The 25,526-nt window shown below is 46.3% G+C and overlaps 1 protein-coding gene across 13 annotated transcripts in view; it reads right to left on the bottom strand.

Moving 5' to 3' along the window:
* LOC123755794 (Inositol phosphate kinase 2) overlaps positions 1–25,526 on the bottom strand; it is a 61,591-nt gene that overhangs the window by 26,127 nt on the left and 9,938 nt on the right. For 11 of the 13 annotated variants that reach the window (XM_069300282.1, XM_069300285.1, XM_069300283.1 and 8 more), the window contains 3 exons: positions 24,809–24,907; positions 24,376–24,507; positions 13,562–13,699 (listed from right to left, as the gene is read on the bottom strand). In XM_069300282.1, coding sequence (XP_069156383.1) covers positions 13,562–13,699; positions 24,376–24,507; positions 24,809–24,875 — 337 coding nt within the window. In that variant the 5' untranslated portion in view covers positions 24,876–24,907. The remainder of the gene's footprint in view (positions 1–13,561; positions 13,700–24,375; positions 24,508–24,808; positions 24,908–25,526) is intronic. The other 2 variants (XM_045738606.2, XM_069300287.1) reach the window with 1 other exon arrangement.

Raw genomic sequence — 25,526 nt, 5'->3', positions numbered from 1 at the left:
TTGCAGGGAGTGACCTCTGACTCCATAATGTTGTAATTTAAGAAAAAGGTTTTGGTGGTTGACAGTGTCAAAAGCCTTACGCAGGTCCACAAATAACCCAATAGAGAACTCATTTTTATCAAGAGCTGCTTGTATCAAGTGCATCGTTAGTGCTTTTTTGGGGTCTGAAGCCATATTGACAAGAGATAAGTATATTGTGTTTGGCTAGATAAGAGCAAAGCTGCTTGTAGATAAGTTTTTCAAATATTTTAGACAAGTTTGGCAGAATTGATATAGGTCTGAAGTTAACATCAGTGGGATCACCACATTTGTGGACAGGGGTTACTCTTGCTTTTTTTTAGAATATCTGGAAAGGTTTGGAGTTCAAGTGACTTGTTGAAGAGCAATGCAATGGCAGGAGCTAAAAATCTGGAGGCTTTTTTGTAAATAAGAGTTGGTATCTCCTCAAGGGCTCTAGACTTGGTTTTAAAGGAAAGGATTATGTCAGTAACATCAGTGGAATTAGTAGGCATTAGGTACAGAGACTGTGGATAGTTACCTGTAAGATAGTCCTGAATATTAGTACTGGAAGATGGAATATCATTTGCAAGGGATGACCCAATGGAAGAGAAGAACCTATTGAACTCAAAATCAGTGTCAGAGGCTGAAAGCTGACCATCATTATTGGACTGGAGTATTGGATTGTTATTTAAAATCTTCTTTGATCCCAATATTTGTGAAATTGTGCTCCATGTTTTCTTAATGTTGCCCTTTGAGTGGGGAAATTTATCTTCGTAGTATTTAATTTTGGCTCTCCTAATTATTTTAGATAGCAATGATGAGTAATTCTTTGAAAATTCTTTGGAGACGATTCCTAACCTATACTTCTCAAGGTCATGTTTTTTATTAATAGATTTAAGTATCCCCTTTGTAAGCCAAGGAGTGTTTAGCCTTTTAGTTGTGACTTGTTTCGTTAGCATAGGACAGTGGGTGTTATAAAGGCTGAGAGTTTTTTGAAGAAAAGATTGCACTGCTAGGTTGATGTCCCCTATGTTACCTAATTTGGACTCCCAGTTGACATTAGCAGCAGCAGCTATAAAATTGCCTATGGCAGCTTCATTGTGCAGCCTAAAGCTTATCTCCCTTGTCTCTAGAGGTGGTTTGTTAATGTTAATTAGGAGAAATGTGGGGTAATGGTCTGTAGTGCTATCAATGATTATCCCTGAAGTAAGCGGAGAGGTTATGTTGGTCCAGATGTGATCAAGAGCTGTGGCAGTACTATCAGTGATTCTAGTAGGTTTAGTGATTAAGGGTATGAGGAAGCAGGAATTCATACAGTTGAGGAAGCTGGCAGAAGTAGGGGTTTCAGGCTCGCAGAGGTCAATGTTAAAGTCCCCTGCGATAATTAGATGGTTTTTATTCAGTCTGTTGTCTAGTATTAGATTTCTGAGATTAGAGTTGAATTTGGACACATCAGTGTTAGGAATTCTATAGACTGCACCCACAGTCAGGACAGACTCAGCACCCTTGACTCTGAAACTGGCGAAGATATACTCCCCACAGCAGTCTCTAGTTCTAATTACTTTTAAGCATGTTAGATCCTGGTGGTAGTAAAGAGCAGTACCACCACCTCTCTGAATTGGTCGACAGTTGTGAATTGCTGAGTAGTTTGGCATGTTTAAGAGTTGAGTAGTATCCTCTTTTAATCACGTTTCAGTAAGTATAATAAGAGAATTTGTTGTCAATAGTTTCAATCAAGGCACTAACATCATCGAAGTGTTTGCTTAATTTTTAATGATCTTACATTCAAGTTAATTACAGAGATACTGTGATTATGTGTTAATACATTGTTTACATCATGAGCTGTAAAATATCTGCAATTTTGATCATTAAAGTGATGATTGTCATAGATAAGAGGTTTAGTTCTGGGTCTATACTTGTTTGCATAAGAAAGCTGGTTGTAGGAAAACAAGGCAAGAATGGCAATTTCAAAACAAAATTTTGATATAAAAGGGAGGAAAAAAAATTAAAATATAATCAAGACTATACAAGACAAACACAAAATGAAAAAAAAACCAGCGTTGAATGTAATGAAACGCCATTTTCTGGGTGAGCCCCGGAGGCTCCCTGGAGCTTATCGGGCTAATGTGTGTTATGTTAGACCGGGACATTAGCTAAGGAGTTCAGACCTACCAGGGACCAGCGCCAGAACCTGGCCCCTTCAGAGAGGTTTCAGGGAGCAATGGCCCTGGAAAACCCCATATGGTTGGGGGTTTTCCTTATCTGCCATCGACCGGGGTTAGGCACCCAGAAAGGTAGGCGTAACAAAACAAACCCCACATGGTAAGAAACTACAACAAAAACCGAACAGAGAGGTAGAAAACTCCCTACAATCCCAAGGAAACAAGCAAACAAGCAAACATCACACTTTACTGCCGCGCCGATCGTCCGCGCAGCCCTCCCCACCCCGGGAGGGGGAGGGGGAAGCCCCGGACCTACCGCGCCGGCTGCCAAGCTCCAGTTCGGAAGCTAAGCTTCAACCAACGCGAAAAAACCGCCGACCGGTGGGAGGGAGGGTTTCCAGGGAGCCTCCGGGGCTCACCCAGAAAATGGCGTTTCATTACATTCAACGCTGGTTTTCTGTGGGGAGCCCCTACGGCTCCCTGGAGCTTCATACCCAAAGAGAAGGAAAAGAAAGGGCTAACCCGGGAGGCGGCCGCCACAAACTCTGCAACGCGAAGCCAAGACAACCGGTCGCAAACCTGCGACCCAAGGCAACAAGAACGCCCAAGAACAGACGCACACATGGATGGGCGGCCAAAAACCTGTGCGACCCACAATTCCCTGCGCCCGAAATGAGCCCGAGACGTCACCAACACAGCAGCAATCGCTGCAAACGTCTGAACAGCACGGGCGCAAAGACAGACCGCAGTAAGAAGGAAAACACTGCGGACGACCCGGGAGAACACAGGACGCACCCCCCGGCCAAACCAAACAAGTACTAATACCCCAAGAACCCCTCCGGAAAGCAGCCGTCTCGACCGTCGCCAGGACAGAGAAAGGCTGCACACCAATAAAGCTACCACCAGTACCAAAGAGGAGGAAACTAAAACCGAAGGGGCTACCACAAACTGAGGGGAAGAGAAGAAGGCACCCTGAACAAGGACCAGGATGGCTCAGGAGACTCATGAGCAGGCCGGGGGGGAAACAAAACGCGAGAAGACGTAAGAAACGTCATACAGTCTCCAAGACGAAGCTCGCAGGTGGGACACCGTCAACAAAGCCACCTGAACACCATAGAGATGGCGATACCTGCGTCAAAATACCAGACGCGAAGAGCCAAAGAGAAGGCCGAACCAGTCACGGACAGGACCGATTCGGCCTGCTGAAAGAGGCGAAGCCTCAGGAAAAACGCCCCGGGTACGGACACCTATCAAGCAGCGTCTGAAAAGAAGGCCGGGCCGGCCACAGTGGAACCATAAGGACTGTTCTCGTGGGAATGGGCTGCAACTGATCCAGAACCCGAAGCAACAGCTGGACCGGGAGAAGAGGTACCGGTACCCCCCCACCTCGACCAGGCCTGCCGAAAGCCTCCAACGTGAAGTCCTCGCAGGTGGGAAGGGCGCCACAAAACGGGCGACGCCTAGACCACGCCGACCCGAAGACGTCCATGGCCAGGAGTCCATAAGCCCAACAGAGCCAACAAAACGAATCGGCGACGACTGGCCAACCCACGAAGAGGAATGAACCGAGACAGCTGTCCACCAGGACGCAGGACACACCCCGGACACGAACCACACAGTTAACCAAACCCCCTGTGGTTCCGGCAAGAACCACCAGAGAACAGTCCAAACAGAGCTGAATGGGAGAATACCTAGTGACCCAAACCCTCCGAAGCGCAAACCAGACAGCCATGAACACCTGAACCGGGCTGTGAGCCCGATGGACAGACAGACTCCATCAACCTCGGCCGACCTGGTGAACACTGGTCACAAAGCCCCAGCCGAGAGACGACCCGTCCGTGAACACATCGAGCGAAGGCTCGGGGAGCCGCCAAGGCACGGAACCCCGAAAACCCCAAAGAGGAAGCTGGTGACGCAGCACCAACACCAGATCCCCAGAGGAACCCAAGGAATGCAAGAGGCGGAAGTGGAGTCTCCGGAGGAACCAACCGACGCCGGAGCCAAACCCGACTCCGCGGGCAGATAAGCACGCCGAAGTGCAAACTCCCGCACAACCGCCCAAGCAACCGCTGAGCAACCCGGGACCCCCTCCTGAACAGCCAAAGGCGGGACCACAGCCACAGCAACACTTCTGGAGGGAAGACAATGAGGGGCCCAAGAGCCTGAAACAAGGCCCAGGTCCGAACCCGGGACGGAAACAGAAGGTAAAACCTCCAGATCACCAGGAAACCAAACCCAGCGATCTGGAAAGAACCATCCCCTGGCGAGCAGACAAGCGGACTGACTGGGAGCCCACTCCAGCCAGTCGTCGAGGTAGGCCAGACACCGAATCTCAGACGCAGACAGGGCACTAAGATCCGGTAAAGATGCAAAGAGTATACAAAGTGCCCTTCACAAAATAGGGAATGCAATAATCAAGGCATTATATGACAAAGAGTGCCGGGAAGACGGGACACCACGAGAGCAGCGCACATCCTGCAACCACACTGAGGCAAGTACACATAGGGAATTACCAACCGTGCTAGCCCCAGAAAAACTGGAGAGGAACGTGCCAAGAAGTGACCTGGAGGTCCAGGTCCACCAACCATGCACCCGGCCCTAACAGAATCCGAACAGGAGACAACAGTCCCCCGAGCAGGGCAGAGGATCCAGGGCGCAGACGGAAGTAGTCCAGAAGAACTGCAGACTGGAAAAACTCATGACTGCAAGGAGCAGACGGGAAAAGCTCATGACTGCAAAGAGCAGACGGGAAGCCCAGAAGGATGGGGCGGATCGACCACGCCCCACGCACCCACGAAGAGGAAATGACGAAGCGCAGGGAAGAAGCCCACCCCGCCAGCTCTGAACCCCCCCCAAGGGGGAGAAGCCGTCCTCCGACGCCAGCAGAGGCCGGAAGACAACCCAAAGCGCCCACCAACAGCGGGACCAAGCGAGAGGCAACAGAGCAAGCTGCTCCCCCAGCGCCCAGTCAACAGAGAAGGGAACAGAACCCCTTCAGAAAGAAAAAGTACACTACCGAAGTCATGAGGAGAGACTACGGAATGAAACCACACTTCGCTGGAAGAGGAAGTGAGGGGAGACCTGATCACCACATACAAGATACCCAAGGGAATCGACAGGGTTGAGAAGGACAGGCTATGTAACACAAGGGGCACACGCACTAGGGGACACAGGTGGAAACTGAGTACCCAAAAGAGCCACAGATAGAATTAGTTTTTTTTTTTTTTTTTTTTTTTTTTTTTTTTTTTTTTTTTGGGAGTGTCAGAATGGGAACGGGAAAGCACTAAGAAGTAATGTGGCGACTCCTCACACAAGGAACGAGGCTGACCCCCATACAATGTCACATGTAGACATGACAGAGCCCAAGAGGCACAGGAACCGATACACCTGTTGACGGACGGTTGAGAGGCAGGACCAAGGAGCCAGAGCTCAACCCCCACAAGCACAACTAGGTGAGGACAGTGTAAAAGCACAAGCCGCCGACTAGTGGCAAAGAGCACTACGCCGGCCAGGCAAAGAAGGCACAAAACAGCATCAAAAGGCCCACCTCGACAGCAAAACCACAAAGTCCCAGCACAACCACAACATGTGCCAAGACCCAAAAAGCTCAGTCTGCAAGCCAGGAAGACCCCGGAACCCCAAAAGGCAGAACCGGGTCACATGAGGAAACAAAGTCCCCAGAACCCACAAAAGGGGGCCCAAGAGGAAGAAACCTCCAGAACGAAACCAAGGAACCCAAAGGAACCCAGAATCGAACCAGGGGGAGCCCAAACCACCACATTTGCCAGCGGAGAACACCACTAAAAGGCAAAGCACAGACCCCAGCAGAACGCCCTGGGAAAACGGTCCCAACAGACCGAAAACCGAGGGGCAAGGTGTGGGAGCAAGCATACCAGCCAGGGGCACTGAGCCTAAACCCAGAGGCTCAGACCCAAACCAACACCCAAACGTTCCCAGAGAAACAGGCAACGGCAAGAAAACACCAGAAAAACAAAGAAACGACAACAGGAGAACAAAAACCCTGCAAATTGTTTGAAAACTCACCAGAGACGCTCGCTCGCACACCCAGGCGCATGTAAACAAACCGCAACGCCGCCCTGGTGGCCACGCCGGGAAACCGGCAGACGAAAATGGCCGCCAGCAGGGGCTGTGACTGACGCTTAATACACAAAAACACGCCAGCAAATGTGGGAAGCTAGCAGACTGGAAGGGCGAAAAACGACGCCCAACAGCAGAAAAACCCCTGAAGGGGCAAAACCGCCCCAGAACTGCTAGTAGGCATCCCCCACAGCCCCGGGAACCAACAACAGAGGCCCCGGGGCAGAGCCGTCCTCCAAGCCCTCCGCCCTGAAAGAAAAGCAAGAGCCCATGGGAAAGGCAACAAGAAAGGGCCGCTGGTAAGACCCAGAAGCCTTGGCAGGAGGCACAGGCTCAAACCTCCGTCCCCAACCCGAACGGGGCATCCCCCGAAAACCGCCCGAGTCTCTGCCGCAACTGAACCCCGCCCCGACCCAGAAACACGCAGACGGTCCGGAGCCGGGAACATGGAGAGAAAGGGGCGAGCAGCACCTAACCAAACGGGGCGGCCACGGGGCATTCGAGTGGGAAACCAACCTAGCATGTTGCAGCAACCTAACCTAGCTTGCAACACGGATGCCGCCTGTACTCTGAACAGTAATAACATCAGGAGAGTACTGGAGAACAAGCAGAGAATCACTCGCAAGACTCCGGGTCAAGGTGTCAGTGACCCAACAGGCAGCATGACGGAGGTAAAAATGGCGACTGTCACCCGGAGACAAGGGAACAGCAACCAACGATCCCGTACAAGACGGGTTGGAACCCGGAAGACACATTCAATGGTCCCCCGAGCCCAGACAGGGGTTTCCAGGGCCCGTAGGGTAACAACTACGGGAAGCCCGGGCAAGGTGTTGCTAACCGGTTAAGAAACCCAAACATAACAAGAGGGTAGATTATAGCACTGAAAACCCCTCGAGACGTGTACAAGCACGGGGGCCTAGCAGAGGGCCGCCAAACACTACCAGTGGAACTATAACCACCTTAGGCAGACCCCCACCAGGCAAGAAAATGAAAAACAAAAGAAAAACCCCGCAAAAGTACACCGTCTCCAGAGGCAACAGAAACCGGCCGCCGCTTAGGTGGCAGGCTGCGCAACACCTTGACGCCCTAACCAGCACAATACCAATCCCTACCCAGGGCCAAACAAGGGCCCCAAGCCCCAGCTGGCCCCAAGGGCGAGGCAAATGCCGAGCAGCAAGAACCTCTACGGGAATGGTTCCCAAACGCCCCAGGGAAGATAACCCTGTAACGCAAGGGCAGTACTCACAGGGCGCTTAGGGAAGGCAGCCACTAAGCACATGCAGCCCCGGCACTGATGAAGTACTCCTGGCCACCGCACACCACAACACACGGCAGTGAACGCCACACAAGGCAAACACCGCCTAGGAAACTGAGGCCAGAGAAGCGTCAATCCCGGTTGACATTAGCGAACGAACTGAAGCTTGGCAGCCGGCGCGGTAGGTCCGGGGCTTCCCCCTCCCCCTCCCGGGGTGGGGAGGGCTGCGCGGACGATCGGCGCGGCAGTAAAGTGTGATGTTTGCTTGTTTGCTTGTTTCCTTGGGATTGTAGGGAGTTTTCTACCTCTCTGTTCGGTTTTTGTTGTAGTTTCTTACCATGTGGGGTTTGTTTTGTTACGCCTACCTTTCTGGGTGCCTAACCCCGGTCGATGGCAGATAAGGAAAACCCCCAACCATATGGGGTTTTCCAGGGCCATTGCTCCCTGAAACCTCTCTGAAGGGGCCAGGTTCTGGCGCTGGTCCCTGGTAGGTCTGAACTCCTTAGCTAATGTCCCGGTCTAACATAACACACATTAGCCCGATAAGCTCCAGGGAGCCGTAGGGGCTCCCCACAGAAAAAAAGGAAAAATGAGGTAAATTGTTTACAAGTACTCTCAGGTACACTGTAAGTAATAATTTGCATTATGAGACACAGGCAAAGCCAGGGGTACAATGGAGTAGGGGAGTATGGCGAGGCTAGGCAACCTAGGTAATAAATGAAAGCAAAGAAAAAAGTTGAATAATAAACATAGACAGATTTAAGCTAATGATTATTAACTATAAATAGTTTAGTTATGATCATATAATTAATAAGACCTAAAGAAATATTAATGCACTCAATTAATTAAGTCCAATAACTGACTAATATAAATTAAATGATAATTCACTTTAAAAAAGTGTAACAAAGAGACTTAGGATACCTAGCCCGCACTAGGTGACAAGGGGGTTAATTATGTTGACTCATTGAGAGGGATAATAAGGTGGGACAAACCACATTGGGAGAGGAAAGTGTTGAGGTTATCCTCATTAGCAATTGTAAACATTTTACCGTCTGAAGTCTTTCTCACTTTAATCATGCCATCTCTAACGAAGCACTGATGAATCGCAGCTGGGTTTTGTTTACGGATTTGACGCAGGCGGTGGAGGAGTTGCTGTCTTTTTCTAGTCAAGCACTCGTTGATGTAGATTCCCTTTCATTGGGATACAGCTGTCCGGACAAGATGCGATTTTGTGAACTGGGAAGCTAGCTTGAGGCGAATTTTACGCTGGTATAGACCTGATGGATTCGTTTTGCCTACTCTGTAGGCAGCAATAATGTCTGTTTTATTTAGAGTGACATGCAATTCGTCTTTTATGAGACCATGAACTATTTCGATACACTTCTCACCTTCACGTTCCACAGGAATATAACTTGGGATGACACAATAACAGTCAAGCAGCTTTTGCTGGTCCTGTTCATCCTGGGAGATGGAATGTTGGGCGGATAATGTACTGATACATGCAGTCATTTTGTTGAGAGCTTCCTCTTGTTTTTTTATGGCTTCATCAGTTTTTAAGACGCATATTTTCCTCACAGAGATCATTCAAGTCATGCTGGAGTTGATCTTGGCTAGCCTTAAAGCTTCTTATATCCTCCCGGAGAAGGGTTATTTCTTGTTGTTGTTGATGAGGGCTCGCGACGTTCGCTTGATTCTCAGTTTGAAGACTCAGGATGATCGTATTTTGAGTCTCAAGGACTAGGCACAACTTTTTTTTTATTTTTTCTATTTCCACTAGAAGCCACTGGAAAGCCCAGGGGGGGTAGCAAGGGAATTCTACCGCATGCACCCTAGGCATGTCTAATAAGGCAAAAAGCAAGAACTCCTCAGCAGAAGCAAGTGAACAAACCACCAGCAAACAAAGTGAGACAGAAAAAAAAACCTGAGACCCAACAGTGACAAGCAAGAAGCCTGGGAGAAATGTAGGTGCGCTGTTCACTAGCTGAAGAGCTGGCAATGCCAGCTGCAGAGCACCCCACCAGCCAACAACACTCCCTAACCCAGAGCAAGATGGAAAGCCCAATACCCCCGACTTACCCCAAGAGAGAGGACCACCACAAGGAAGCAAGCCCCCTTAATGAAATATTTTCCAAATGCCCCAGGGAAGGAAACCCTGACTGAGCAAGGGCAGTACTTAAGGAGCACACAGGGAAGTGAATCATGAACTTGTGCAGCTCCAGTACACAAAACTTCTGCCCAATGCACACTCTTGTCTTTTTAACTGTTCCTACACAAGACTCCACCAAAACAGGAAATCGTGGCCAGAGCGCACCAATGATCGCCAAGCACAAAGATCATACATCAAGGGAACATCATACAAACAATCATACATACAATCATACAAACATTAAACACCAAGGGAGCCGGTGGCTGAGCGGACGGAACACTGGACGTGTGATCCTGTGGTCACGGTGGGTTGAATCCGGGGCGCCGATGAGAAACAATGGGCAGAGTTTCTTTCACCCTGATGCACCTGTTACCTAGCAGTAAATAGGTACCCGAGAGTTAGTCAGCTGTCACGGGCTGCTTCCTGGGGGTGGAGGCCTGGTCGAGGACCGGGCCGCGAGGACACTAAAAAGCCCCGAAATCATCTCAAGATAACCTCAAGATCAGTCAAGAACTGGTCTGTGGCAGCCCTGGCTAGCCCTGGTCCGCTACCCCTTCTCCCAATGAGGGAAAAGGTGGAGCTAACTAGCAGGAAGCTGGTGAGACGAAGTTTTGGCTGTTTGTTTTCTTATTGAAGAAGTTCTTTTGATATTTTGAGGGTGTTGGTCTCATTTTTCAACCATGCAGTAGTCTGTCTTGATTCACCTATCTTTCTGGGTGCTTCCCTGGTCAATGCCAAGATGATGAACTTTACATTTAAAGTGTTCATGAGCCAGTACTCCCTGCACCTCTGTGAGAGGGGCCCAGGTTCTGGCTCGTGGTTCCTGGTAGGCAAACAAGAACTCTGCGACTGATGACTCCAACTAGTACGGCACTTAATCAGTAAGCTACATACAGAAAATGTCTTAAGTCTTTGTAATACATGTTTACGTATATGAATTTAGGTGATGAGACTCGAGAGTTTAGTGTCTTTATGTTTATTTAATATAATCTTGGTTACAACAGTCAGTAGTTGGAGATGTAATAATATGTTGTGATAGCCAAGACGAGGCCTGGAGTAAAGAGCCGAGTGCTTGCGTGAGGCCGGGGGATGGGGGGGGGGATGAGAGCTCGGATGCGGGATGAGAGTGTAGAGCTCGAATATGGGTGAGGTCTTTGAGCTCAAAAGCAGAATTAGAGCTGAAAGCTCAAATACAGCCAGAATCTGTCTGCTCTGTAGCAATACTTGAACACAAGTAGGAACTGGACTCGAGTATCACATTGTTGCTGGTATATGTCGATGGTGTTGAAGATCTGAGGTTTATCTCTAGAGCACGTTACTGAACCACTATCCTAGTTAAACGGATCATGATCTATAAATTGATGGCTTATATTACAAGCTTCTCCCGACTTTGCCAAATCAACATTTAGGTTATATCTTGGCTGGGCCTGATTGATCCTGTACCCTTGGAAAAAGATATTAATAGTAATTAGTGCATATAATATTAATGTAGAACTTCAATAAATGTGGAATTATTTGGGACACGTTATTTGGAATTAACAAGCACACCTAATTACCTGCTCTGAAACTTCTGAGAATTCGGAACAATTTTATCTCCCATTAATATAACGGCAATGTTGTAATAGGGTTTTCTCAACAGTTAGTCATAAAGACCCAACACCAGAGTATCCTTGACAACACCAGAGTGAGCTTCACCATCACTGACAACACCAGAGTGAGCTTCACCATCCTTGACAACACCAGAGTGAGCTTCACCATCATTGACAACACCAGAGTGACCATCATCATTGACAACACCAGAGTGAGCTTCACCATCATTGACAACACCAGAGAGAGCTTCACCATCCTTGACAATACCGGAGTGAGCTTCACCATCACTGACAACACCGGAGTGAGCTTCATTACTGACAACACCAGAGTGAGCTTCATTACTGACAACACTGGAGTGAGCTTCACCATCATTGACAACACCAGAGTGAGCTTCACCATCACTGACAACACCAGAGTGAGCTTCACCATCACTGACAACACCAGAGTGAGCTTCACCATCACTGACAACACCAGAGTGAGCTTCACCATCGCTGACAACACCAGAGTGAGCTTCACCATCACTGACAACACTGGAGTATCATTGACAACACCAGAGTGAGCTTCACCATCACTGACAACACCGGAGTGAGCTTCATCTTTGTCAACACTGGAGTGAGCTTCACCATCATTAACACCACCGGAGTGAGCTTCACCATCAATGACTACACTGGAGTGAGGTTCATCTTTGTCAACACTGGAGTGAGCTTCACCATCATTAACACCACCGGAGTGAGCTTCACCATCAATGACTACACTGGAGTGAGGTTCATCTTTGTCAACACCGGAGTGAGCTTCGACTTTGTCAACACCAGAGCTTCATCTTTGTCAACACTGGAGTGAGCTTCACCATCATTAACACCACCGGAGTGAGCTTCACCATCATTGACAACACCGAAGTGAGCTTCATCTTTGTCAACACCGGAGTGAGCTTCGACTTTGTCAACACCAGAGTGAGCTTCATCTTTGTCAACACCAGAGTGAGCTTCACCATCATTGACAACACCGAAGTGAGTTTCATCTTTGTCAACACCGGAGTGAGCTTCGACTTTGTCAACACCAGAGTGAGCTTCATCTTTGTCAACACCAGAGTGAGCTTCACCATCATTGACTACACTAGAGTGAGCTTCACCATCATTGACAACACCGAAGTGAGTTTCATCTTTGTCAACACCGGAGTGAACTTCGACTTTGTCAACACCGGAGTGAACTTCGACTTTGTCAACACCAGAGTGAGCTTCATCTTTGTCAACACCAGAGCTTCATCAATGACACTATTGGAGTCAGCTTCACTGACAACACTGAAATGAGCCTCACCATCATTGACAACACTGGAATGAGCCTCACCATTGACATCACTTTTACAACCTAATCTTAAGCTTGAAATATTACTCAAAACAAGGTCCTTGTGTGACCCAGTCAGTTTAAATCAGTTCCATTGCAAGTTATTTTCATTACCAGAGTCATGTCTCATTAACCACATAACTTGGTGTTGATCATGTCAAGTATGGGTGTGGCCAGTAATTGAATGGGTGGTTGGAGAAATGCAGCACTGGCCAGTGCATCTTAACAAGCCTTGTGGGGTTCTTGTCCCAACATGGTATACTATACCCTTCGTACAAAATATTAATCCAGAGCTCATTTCAAATGCATCCTCATCTGCAATACTCTATTCTCCACATTACACCTGAGTCCACCTGCGTCCTACACACTACATTCCAGTCCACCTCTGTCCTACACCCTAGTCCACCTCCGCCCTACACACTACACCCTAGTCCACCTTCATCCTACATACTACACCTGTTCTAAATTTTGTCCCCTACATCCCCTTGCCACTTCAGGGGGTGTAGTGTTTTTATAAAGCTTCAGGGCATCCATTTCCCCCCAACCACTAGGCGTGAAGAGAAATAGGTACCTCAAGGACACAAATTTCCCAAACAACACAAACGAAAAAAATATATAATAATGGTTAGATGGTAATCTCACCCACAAGAGTTATGATGATGATGATAATGGGTTAGTATAATGGAAAAATCTTTTGTATTGGTTTTTCTTATATAAGACACAGCACACAAAGGGAGAGGTGCACAGTATATCATTAAAAAGAGAACTAAAGCCGAGGGCAAGGCAACAGGCTGCCTAAGTGGCAGGTTTGGTGACTTGACAACTGCATACCATGGAAAACAATTCAAAGCGGAAGCTCCTAGCAAGGCCCCGGAACGGGAAGGTTGTTATGTATGCGCACGGGGTCCCTCCAGCCAACTGCCATACAACAACTGGGCCACCTAACACCCTACATCACACCCAGCCTACCTGTACCATCCTCGAAAACAATTTGGCGACTTCCATAATATGCAGGCATCAGAGACTTGAGCAACACATCATCCTGGCTGGTGGAAGTCATCACATGGTTGTAGAGCTGTAGTTCGTCCCTGCAAACTGGGGCGATTTCTGGAAAAGATGCGTTAGTTAAAGTAAACCATGGGCACTAAACAGACGCTTCGGAGCCAGACGCAGTGGAGGAAGGGGAGGGGGACCAGGATGAACAACAGAAGGGGAAGGACAAGGGGGCACGGGCTGAACCAAAGTCGAAGCGACTAACACCTCTAAAGTCCGGGTCCCTATAACCAAAATGGGGCAGTAACCAACCTAGCGCGCTGCAGCAACCTAAAATGAGCATGCAACGCCGAAGCTGCCTGCACCTGTAGATCATGAACAGTGGACTGGGTGAATTTGAGTACAAACAAGAAACAAAATTTGCAGGACTCCGGGTCGAAGGTGTCACTGACCAACAGGCAGCATGAAGGAGGCACAAACGGCAAGTGTCACCCTGAGACGGGGACAGAGCAACCTTCAAACTTGCACAAAGCGAGAGGGGACCCAGGGGTCACATCCATTGGACCAAAGAGCCCCGCAGGGTTTCCCAGGGCCCTTAGTCGTGTATCTTGCTAAGGGAAGCCCAGGCAGGATACTGCTAACCGGTGCCCAAGATTACCAAGCAAACTGCTAAAAGCTGAATTCCCGGGGCGTGTACACTCACATGGGCCTAGTGGAGGAGCACCGAGATATAAATGGGTGTGACCAAAACCAAGGGAGCAGACCCCAACCAGGCAGGAAAACAAAAACAAAAGAAAACCCCCGCAAGAGGACAACTTGCCCATGCGGAACAGAGCCAGCTGCCATGAGAGGTGAAAACTAGCTGCACAGTACCCTGCACCCCAACCAGTGACAAAAACTATCCCCTACCCAGAGGCAAACAGTGGTGTATGAAACACCGCAGCTGACTCCAAAGGCGGTCAATCACCGAACAGCAAAAGAGCTTGCGGAGGTAGACCCCAAGGTGACTTGTGTAAGGTAGCCTCAAACCCCAAGGGCAGTACTTACAGGGCACCTAGGGAAGGGGACTATAGGCGCATTCAGCCCGAGTACTTGTGAAATTACTCCTGGCTCGTGCACCACTTAGTAGACTGGACCACATCACAAGGCACAGAACTGGAAAACACAGGAACCAGAGGCACACGACCTTGTCAGTTCACATCAGCTACAGAACTGCAGGGTGCATAACCAGCGTGAGGGTCTGGGGCTCCCCCTTCCCTCTCCCGGGAGGGGGGGTTGCGCAGACAGCGGCGCAGTGATGTGGTGACGTCATGCTCATTTGCTCGTTTTTCATTTGGGGAGTTCTGTCCACTAGTTCGGCTTTCAGTAGCAATATTTTAATCGGAGTAGGGGGTTTGTTTTGGGGCGCTTACCTTTCTGGATGCCTGACCCAGTCGATGGCAGACACAGAATGCTTCCAACCACACGGTGATTTCAATAAGCCATTGCTTTTCGTGCATCTCTGAGGGGGCCAGGTTCTGGTTCTGTTTCCTCCCCGGTTGGCCTAGAACTCTGTGTGCACTGACTGATGCCAGAATCTAATATATTTATATCAGCCCGGTTAGCTCCAGAGAGCCTCTGGGTCTCAACCAGAAAATCATGTATCATTACAGTCAACACTTGTTTTTTGTTGCGCCTGGTGGTGGAATTTTAGACAAAAATACAAGTCACAGCTTCGTATCATCCTTTGTAGATGACACAAAAATCAGTATGAAAATTATCTCGGCTGAAGACATTGAAAAACTTCAAGCTGATATTAATAAAGTTTTTGACTGGGCATCAGAAAATAACATGATGTTTAACAGTGATAAATTCCAGGTACTCAGGTACGGTAAAAATGAGGACCTTAAACATAATACAGGGTATAAAACACAATCAAATGTACTCATAGTAGGAAAACAGCATGTAAAGGATTTGGGAATAATAATGTCTGACGACCTAACGTTTAGGGAGCATAACCAAGCAAGTATTGCATCAGCCAGAAAAATGATAGGATGGATTACGAGAACTTTCAAATCCAGGGATCCCATCACAATGGTTGTACTCTTCAAGTCACTTGTGTTGTCCTGTCTTGAGTACTGCTCAGTACTCACTTTCCCCTTCAGAGCAGGAGAGAGTGCTGAAATAGAGGGAATACAGAGAACATATACGGCACGCATAGACGTGATAGAGCACCTAAATTATTGGGATCGTCTCAAAGCCCTCCAAATGTACTCACTAGAAAGAAGACGAGAGAGATATCAAATAATATACACCTGGAAGATACTGGAGGGCCAAGTACCAAATCTACACAGTAAAATAACAACGTACTGGAGTGAACGATATGGAAGAAAATGCAGAATAGAACCAGTGAAGAGCAGGGGTGCTATAGGCACAATCAGAGAACACTGTATAAACATCAGAGGTCCACGGTTGTTCAACACCCTCCCAGCAAGCATAAGAAATATTGCCGGAACAACCGTGGACATTTTCAAGAGGAAACTAGATTTATTCCTACAAGGAGTGCCGGACCAACCGGGCTGTGGTGGGTATGTGGGCCTGTGGGCCGCTCCAAGCAACAGCCTAGTGGACCAAACTCTCACAAGTCAAGCCTGGCCTCGGGCCGGGCTTGGGGAGTAGAACTCCCAGAACCCCATCAACCAGGTATCAACCAACCAGGTGGTGTTGAAGGAATTTAAGCCCATAGCAGCATAAGTAGCTAACACCTGCACTGCACCAGTCAACATATTAAGAGTTGTGCTGGTGCACCAGCCGACATGTTATTATGTTAGTACAGTATATCTTAAGATTCGAAACTTCCATGTATTCAAGGGAGGGAGGAAAGGAGGGAATTATCAGGGAAAAGTGTCAAGCAATTACGACTATATAGCACTTGGAAGGGGTCAGGATAAGGATTTGGGATGGGACGGAGGGAAGGAATGGTGCCCAACCACTTGGACAGTTGGGGATTGAACGCCGACCTGCATGAAGAGAGACCATCGCTCTACTATTCAGCCCAAGTGGTTGGGCAAATGTGCACTTCAAGGGAGCGAACATCTGCTTCCTCAGGCCTCCTGTAACCATCCCCCATTTTGAAAACACGTCCCAAGTCTCTCACTTTCTATCCATGACCTTAGTAACGTGGTCTAGGTTACCAAGGCCTATGAAACGTTCTTAAGGCCATGGTTTAGAAACGTGTAGGGCAGCCATACTATGAGCCACTGAAATTTTAACAACAGCAAGTGATTACCACTATATATTTCAGGCAAAATGTGCACTATGTCCAATTACAGGATTCAGGCTTATATACTGTACTGTATATGTATTTGTATGAATAAATACACAGTGTGCATACATTAATACACATATCTGTATATATGTATACAGTATTTTCAAAGTTATACAAAATGAACACCATCTTTGACATACAGATACAACTTGTCAATGCAAAAAAAAATAAAAAAATCAAGTGAGAAACATTGAAAATAAATTGACAGTTATTCCCATGCAGCAACTTGCCTCATTTTTACCCCAAAAACACTTCTCCAGCCCACTATAGCTAAACTACAAGAGGTTGAGACTTTTTATTTGGATTTTCATGCTTCCTGAGTACTAATTAACAGTACCAAAAGGAAAAATACTGTTTTTGGAACAATTTATTTCTGGCACACCACGGGAATGTAATTTTAAAAGGTGCACATTGCAGGGGGTTAATTAGCTTACCTGATCACATGACTATGCATACATGCGTGTACAAAAAAGTCGCAAGAAGAGTAATCAAAAGAGCAAAAACTGGCCTTTATCAGTATACTTGCCAGAGTAATTATTCAAGTTTTGCATTTGCCAACATACAAGGTATCAAAACACTCAAAACATTGCTGCAAACTGCAGCAATGTTTTGCTGCAGTTTGCAGCAAACACTCAAAACAAACACTCAAAACATAAAGCTTTAACTGAAACTCGTACAAAGGACTTATGACAGAGTTAAGGTTACAAGAATTCAATCTTTTCAGACGTGATAGGAAGCATAGGCTACAGGGTGGGATAATCTGCAGAACTGCTAAACACCTCAAACGATATCGTGGAAATGATAATCAAAATAGAAATTCTGATTATGGTGATTATCCTTGTATATAAATCACCAGATGCAAATCCTCAGCAGTTTAAAAGATCAACTTACAAAAATAGAATACTGCTTAGAAAGCCTCTCAAACCATGCACCAAATATTATCTTGCTTGGCGACTTCAATTTATGAACCCAGCAATCGCAAGAGCGGTGGAAGGGACAGCCCCAAAGGAACCAAAACAGCCGCCAAAGCCACACCCAACCCAGTGGGTAAACCAACACGGCAAAGTTCAGACTCCCACACAACTGTTCGAACAACCCCTGAGTGACCCGTGACCCTCTCAAAATCAGCTGAAGGCGGCACTGCAGCAGCAGCAATCCCACCTGAGGGAGAGACAAGGAAGCGGTCCGTGAGTCCCACACAAGACGCAGCCAAGTCTGAACCCGAGACTGGACCATATAAAACTTCCTCCAATTCACCGGGAATCTGAACCTGGCAAGCTGGGAAAGAACCACTTCTCTGGTGAGCAGACATGCAGACCGACTGGGAGCCCACCTCAGCCAGTCATCGAGGTAGGTCAGAACCCAAACCCCTAACAGACGCAGATGGGTCAAGGAAGCATATCCATTCCAAGACAACCCGACGAAGCACGGGAAGAGGCCTGCCCTGCCAGCCCCGAACCCCCCAGGAGGAGGAGGAGGAGGAGCCACTCACTGCCACAACAGACCGGAGGAGACGACCTGAAATGCCCACGAATTGTGGGACCAGGACTGAGCAAACACCGCGAGCCTTTCTCTCATTGCCTCTTTAACAGGGCAATCCTCGAAAGGGTCAATGCCCCTTACGAGAAGCTGAACGATGAGCAGAGTGATCACTGCGCTGGCTCCGAAGGAAGCACCAACTGGCACCACTGGCATACCACAACTGGTATGCCAGTGGAGAACGGACAAAAAGGCGATGAAAACCAAAGAGCCAGAGCCCAAGCAGATTGCAAGGAGATTGTAAGCACAGCCTGTCGACACACAAGGAGAGAAGCAAAAAACAGAGACACCGCCTCCTTGTGAATCAGTGCAAACAACTTCAACATGGCTGCCGACGCTTGAGCCACGGAGGGAAGCGCACCAGACAAAGATCTGGCACCCAATGCCTCCACACCCTTTTCAAGCTAATCCAAGGACACCTCGAGAAGGGAAAAGAAACGCAAGACCGAGGCCAAGTGCCCACGGGCGCACAAATCCTCAGCAACCAAGGTAGCTGAAAGGGAAAGAACCTGCACATGGAGTTGCACAATGCCAACGTCCCTAAGAAGCACAGGGGTGCACAAGCATGCATTAAAGTGCTCAAACGTGCCCCCCCAGGTGAACCTGTACAATAGTAGAAGTCTCATGCCACTCAAGCATGCGGGTCCAACAAAACCCATGCCATATGCCCAATGAAAAGAAGGGGCAGTCTGTCAGCCAGGAAGACTCCAATACCACATAATGCACCCAAAAGGGGGAAAGTCAAACCGAACTCAAAAGAAGATGGATCCATCACCAAGGCATAATCCGAGTATCGCAGGAGGTACGCAGTGAGGCCCTCCCGAACCTCCCTAGGCGAGATTTGAGAAGTCGAAAACCTCCTGAAGGAAGGAACCGAAGAACCCAAGGGAACCCGGAACCAAACCTGGGGAGCCAACAACAAATCATACTCATACAGGAAGGGGGAGATAAGAAAACCCTTCCCCCCTGCAACAACAAGCTCCACGAAGAGGGTACCAACAACTAAGCAGGGTCAAATGAGGCCCAAGCCCTCCAAGTCAACCCCTTCCCAGCCCCAGGATCCTCCTTGTTAGGACCCGGGGCAGAGCCGGCCTCCACACCTTCACCCTCCATGGAAAAGGCCGAGTCCAGAGGAAAAGCAAAAAAGAAGGGGGTCTGCTGGCAAGACCTAGAAGCTTTAACAGGAGATACCTGTTCAAATGCCTCCATCGTCAACCCGGATGGGGCAGCCCCCAAAGCTGCCCGAGTCTCACTTCCATCTAAACCCTGTTCCGACTCCAAAATCCTCAGATGTTTGGAAGCCGGGAGCAGGAGGAGGGGGAGTAGGACGAACAACACCAACCTGGGAAGGACTTGGGAGTGCGGACAAAACCAAAGTTGAAGCGACTAATGCCCCCAAGTCAATAACCCAAACGGGGCAGCCTCGGGTCATCTGGGTGAGCAACCAACCTAGCGCACCGCAGCAACCGATATTGTGCATGCAACACTTAAGCCACCTATAACCGAACATAAATATCAGCAGAATGGGTAAACTGAAGCACAAGCAAGGAACAAGACTCAGGATTCTGGGTCAAAGGTATCATCGATCCAGTAGGCGGCATGACGAAGGCAAAACAGGCGAGTGTCACCCTAAGACAAGGGGATAGAGCAACCATCAACCCCGCACTCGGTGGGCTGGAGCCCTGAGGACACATCCATAGGTTCAATGAGCCCCAATGGGGTTTTCCAGGGCCCTTAGGGTGACTGCTAAGGGAAGCCCAGGCAAGGTAATGCTAACCGGTTGGGCCCAAACTACCAAGAGAACTGCTAAAACTGAACAGCTGCAATGTGTACAAGAATGGGGGCCTAGCATAGGACCACCAGTATATCAGAAGGTGGATGAAAACCACAGGGGCAGACCCCCACCAGGCAAAAAAAAAAAAAAAAAAAAAGAAAAAAAAAAAAACACGAAAGCACAATGTCCCCCAGGAGGAACAGAACTGGCCGCTGTAAACAACGGGAGACAAGCTACACAGTACCTTGCACCCCTACCAGCAATAACACCACTTCCTACCCAAGGCCAAACAAAAGGAATGAAAACCCCAGCTGACCCCAAGGGCGGCCAATTGCCAGGCAGCAAAAGATCCCTACAAAAGCGGTTCTCAAATGCCCTGTAGAAGGGAACCCCAGTATGCAAGGGCAGTACTTACAGGGCACTTAAGGAAGATGATCTTAAACACATGGAGCCCCAATACTGATCAATTACTCCTGTCCTGCACACCGCACCGCAGAAAAACACCACAAGGTACAAGACTACACAGAATGAGAGGCCAGAGTCGATGACCGCCACAGACAGACATCAGCCGAGAACTGAATGCTGGAGCACCTGGCTCGGAGGGTCCAGGGACCCCCTTCCCCTCCCAGGGGTAGGGGGGCTGCACGGACAAGTGGCACGGAAGTGACGTTTGCTTGTTTTAGTTTGGGAGTGCTGCCTCCCTGTTTGGCTTTTAGGTAGCAATTTTTACCATGTGGGGTTTGTTTTGTTACGCCTATCTTTCTGGGTGCCAACCCCGGTCGATGGCAGACTTGGAATGCTTCCAAATGCATGGGGGTTTCCATAGGTCATTGCTCCCCTAGCCTCTCTGAGGGGACCAGGTTCTGGCTTGTGGTCCCCGGTAGGCAAAGAATTCCAATCGACTGATGCCACGGTCTAATCTATTTCTATTTCTATTTATTTATATACAAGAAGGTACATTGGGCTGCGAGAGTACATAACATATATTAAGAGGTACATTGTAGCAAGATTTGAGATTAAAGGATTTATTTATTTATTTATTTATTTATTTATTTATTTATGCATATACAAGAATGTACATAAGGAATGTGAGGATACAAATATGGTAATTACAGTCTTGTAAAGCCACTAGCACGCGCAGCGTTTCGGGCAGACATAATACATACATATCAGCCCGGTAAGCTCCAGGGAGCCATAGGGCTCCCCCACAGAAAAAGAACTTGATAAACACTTCAAAGGATACCTGATCAAGCAGGCTGTGACTCTGACATGGCTGTTTGCAGCCTAATGCACAACAGCCTGGTTGACCAGACTACCAACCAGGAGTCCTGGTCAGAGACTGGGACGTTGATCCTCAGAATCCTCAAAAGGTATATAATAACGCTCTAAAAACACTTGTAATAAAATTTTAGACCTTGACTGAAATATAGCAGAGATTCTTAGAAGTATAAAATATTAAGAAACAAAATACAGAAGACCCTTGCTTTGCTGTGGATTAGTCTGAAAAAACAAATTTAAGACGTGCAATTTTGATTTTAACACCAAAATTCAAACTGTATAAGTGTTAGTTGGCTTGTACACAATTAGGGTTATAAGCTCAAGTGATGCTAATAGAGTAACAACTAAATTTGAAAGAGAAAATTATCCAAGTCATGATTAGTAAGATTCTTGAGAAAACAAAAATTACCCGAGGATCAACATCTCTAGTGGCCTCGACTGGGACAGGAAGCCAGTTTGTCAATATGGGACCGCTATATATTATGCTCTAATATTACCTCTCTATATTATGCACTAATCTATCCCTATCTCAACTATGGTATCTGTGCATGGGGTTCAACCACTGCAAACCACCTCAAGTCCATCATCACCCAGCAAAAATCTGCTATCAGAATAATATCAAATTCTGCTTTCAGACAACACACAGCCCCCTTGTTTAACTCCCTAAACATGCTAAACATAATCTCACTCCACAAATTCTCTTGTGTCAATTACATTTACAAAACCCTGTTCTTAAATGCAAATCCTTGTCTGAAACTCTTCCTGGACAGATGTAATAGGACCCATTATCACCACACCAGAAATAAATATCTCTTTGATATCCCCAGAGTTAAACTTAATCTGTGTAAACACTCTATGCAAATAAAGGGACCCAGTTTATGGAACTCACTCCCTACTGAATTGAAAAGCTGTCCAACTTTTACATCATTCAAAATCAATACTAATAAGTACCTAATTTCATCTTCATAGTTTTTCAATTTTTTTCTTAAAATTGCACTGTATCAATTGCTACCCAATCTCCCAACCTTTATGTTCCCAATTTGAACATCTTTACCATTGTGACCATTGCTGTTTTCTTATATGTGCTGCCAATCTGTTGTATGGTGTTTATAAATTTTGTTTATCTGTATCTTTTGCTACCCAATCTCCCAATCTTTATGTACCCAATCTGAACATCTTTACCATTGTGATCATTGCTGTCTTATATGTGCTGTCAATCTGCTGTATGGTGTCTATTAATCTTGTTTAAATTACTAATCAAGCTGTCAATGTAATCAATCAGAGCTTTAATATAACAATGTGCTTTAATATACTTACTTAGCTCTCTCATCTCATTTTTCTCTTGCAATGTATCTTTATCATTTATCAATTCTGATAGAAATTACCTACTTAAAATTATCTGCTAGATTAAGGACCTGCCCGAAACGCTGCGTGTACTAGTGGCTTTACAAGAATGTAAATACTGTACTATCCAATGTATTCTCACAAACCCAATGTACCTTCTTGTATATATATATATAAATAAATAAATAAATAAATAAATAAATAAATAAATAAATATACACCTGGAAGATACTGGAGGGCCAAGTACCAAATCTACACAGTAAAATAACAACGTACTGGAGCGAACGATATGGAAGAAAATGCAGAATAGAACCAGTGAAGAGCAGGGGTGCTATAGGCACAATCAGAGAACACTGTATAAACATCAGAGGTCCACGGTTGTTCAACATCCTTCCAGCAAGCATAAGAAATATTGCCGGAACAACCGTGGACATTTTCAAGAGGAAACTAGATTTATTCCTCCAATGAGGAATAATCCAATAATCCTGAGGATTCTTTCCAGCTGAATTTTAAACAGAAGTAATGTCTTTGCATTTATGGCTTTGGCAGGTAGGCAATTCCATAGGTTTATAACCCTATGAGTGAATAAGCATATTCCATTTTCTGTTGTACATTGTGGCTTGTTGAACTTAAACCTGGTTGCTCCTTGCATGTGTTACACTGGACCTTTTAAAGAAGTGGTCTGGATTAATATTTTTTGTCTTGTTTAGTAATTTAAAGGTCTGAATGAGATCAGACTCATCATGTCTGATTTCTAGTGTTAGTCCTGTGGCCCTTAACCCTTCCTGGTGTGAGAGTTGACTTAGTTCTAGTACAACTTTCATTGCTTTGTGTTGAACTTTCTCCAAAGCAGATATGTATGTCGTTTTGAAGGTAAGGTTCTCCATACTTGTAAACAGTAGTCCAGATAGAGGCACACCAGAGATTTATACAGCTGAGTACCCACTTTTTTCCTTCATGGCAAGAGGATGGATGGAAACAAGGAGGATTAGAGTAACATACAATGTTATTCTTCAGCTTTATCATGTGCTTATTTAGTCCCATGTCAATTATGCAATTCAGTTTTGGGCAATATGCTATAGAATAAACAATATGGCTTTAATAGGTGCTCTTATTTTTTGGTATAATGTTGCAAGCAATTCATGCAGCAAGGCTATTTGATGTAACATTAAAACAGGGCAGTCTGACATCATGATTTCTTTCTATTATCTTGCATTATGACACCTTCCAAGGCATGATGATTCCTAGTCTGGCCTTACTGCCTTTTTTGTATCTATATCCTTCAGGTGCCTTAAATCCCCTCTTCGGTGATCACTATACAGAATAGTATTGCTTCTGCTTGTTCACTTTCCTCCACCCTCAGTTTCTACTCTACTTCTGTTAGATTATCTATGACTCTTGTTTCCACAATTTTTAATTTGGAATCAACCTCCCTAATCTAGTTTAATTAACTTACCTGAACATATGACTGTGCATGCAGGTGTGTGCAAATAGGTCACAAGAGTAATCAAAATATAAAAACTGACTAATGCCAGCTGTTCAACCAACCCTTATCAGCATTTTTCCCAGAGTCATTATTGAGGTGTGTGATGGGGGATGTTGACCCTGTCGTATCATAGGTGGGATTAGCATTCAGCTTTACTGGCTTCAGAATATGACCATCCTCATCCTTCAGCACACCTGCCAACATAAAATTGTCCCGATATATTTAATGACATTCAATCACATCAAGAGTCCTGACAATCCTTTAATCATCACTCACACATGCCATATGAAATTATGACAACAATTTCAGTCACTCAAAACATATGTGTTCCTTATATCTTCATGAAAGAATGCGCAAAAATATGAACACACAGGCGAGACTTCATTTTAACGTATTCATTCATTAAGAGACACTAAATATGAAGTGACCTACTGATGCTTAAAAATTTAAGAAATCTTTAAGTGTCCAGCTTAACCAGTATAGAATCTTACTTACGTGACTGAATGCCTTTATGCCAGCCTCCGACCTGGTGCACGTAAGGAATGAGGTCGCTCATGGTCATCGATTATAATTCAGCATGTGACATATATGTGCCTGAAATGAGAAATAAAGATACCATAGATAGATAGATAGAGCTAGATAGATAGATATAGGTATATTTTGGAAGCTGTCTTTCTTCTAAACATATGTTGTTAAATATGACCGAAAAGGTAAGATTAATGATTCTAACATAAATCTTCTCAATATGTCTTATGTTTTTCTTCACTGTCGAGGGAAGTTGAAAAATTAACTCGTCACAGTTCATTTCCACACTATATTTATGATCTGATGCCTAGGGACGCATTTTGCAAGTCACTTCTCACATTTTTAAAGAAAAATTTTCTATACTCTGCTAATGTCAAAATCAATACTAAAAAGTACCTAATTTCATCTTCATAGTTTTCACTTTTTGCCTTAAAATTGCACTGTATCAATTGCTACCCAATCTCCCAACCTTTATGTTCCCAATTTGAACATCTTTACCATTGTGATCATTGCTGTTTTCTTATATGTGCTGCCAATCTGTTGTATGGTGTTTATAAATCTTGTTTATCTGTATCTTTTGCTACCCAGTCTCCCAATCTTTATGTACCCAATCTGAACATCTTTACCATTGTGATCATTGCTGTCTTATATGTGCTGTCAATCTGCTGTATGGTGTCTATTAACCTTG

The sequence above is a fragment of the Procambarus clarkii genome, chromosome 43 (genome assembly GCF_040958095.1).
Source record: "Procambarus clarkii isolate CNS0578487 chromosome 43, FALCON_Pclarkii_2.0, whole genome shotgun sequence".
Taxonomy (NCBI): Eukaryota; Metazoa; Arthropoda; class Malacostraca; order Decapoda; family Cambaridae; genus Procambarus; species Procambarus clarkii.
This window is presented reverse-complemented; position numbering and strand designations above follow the sequence as displayed.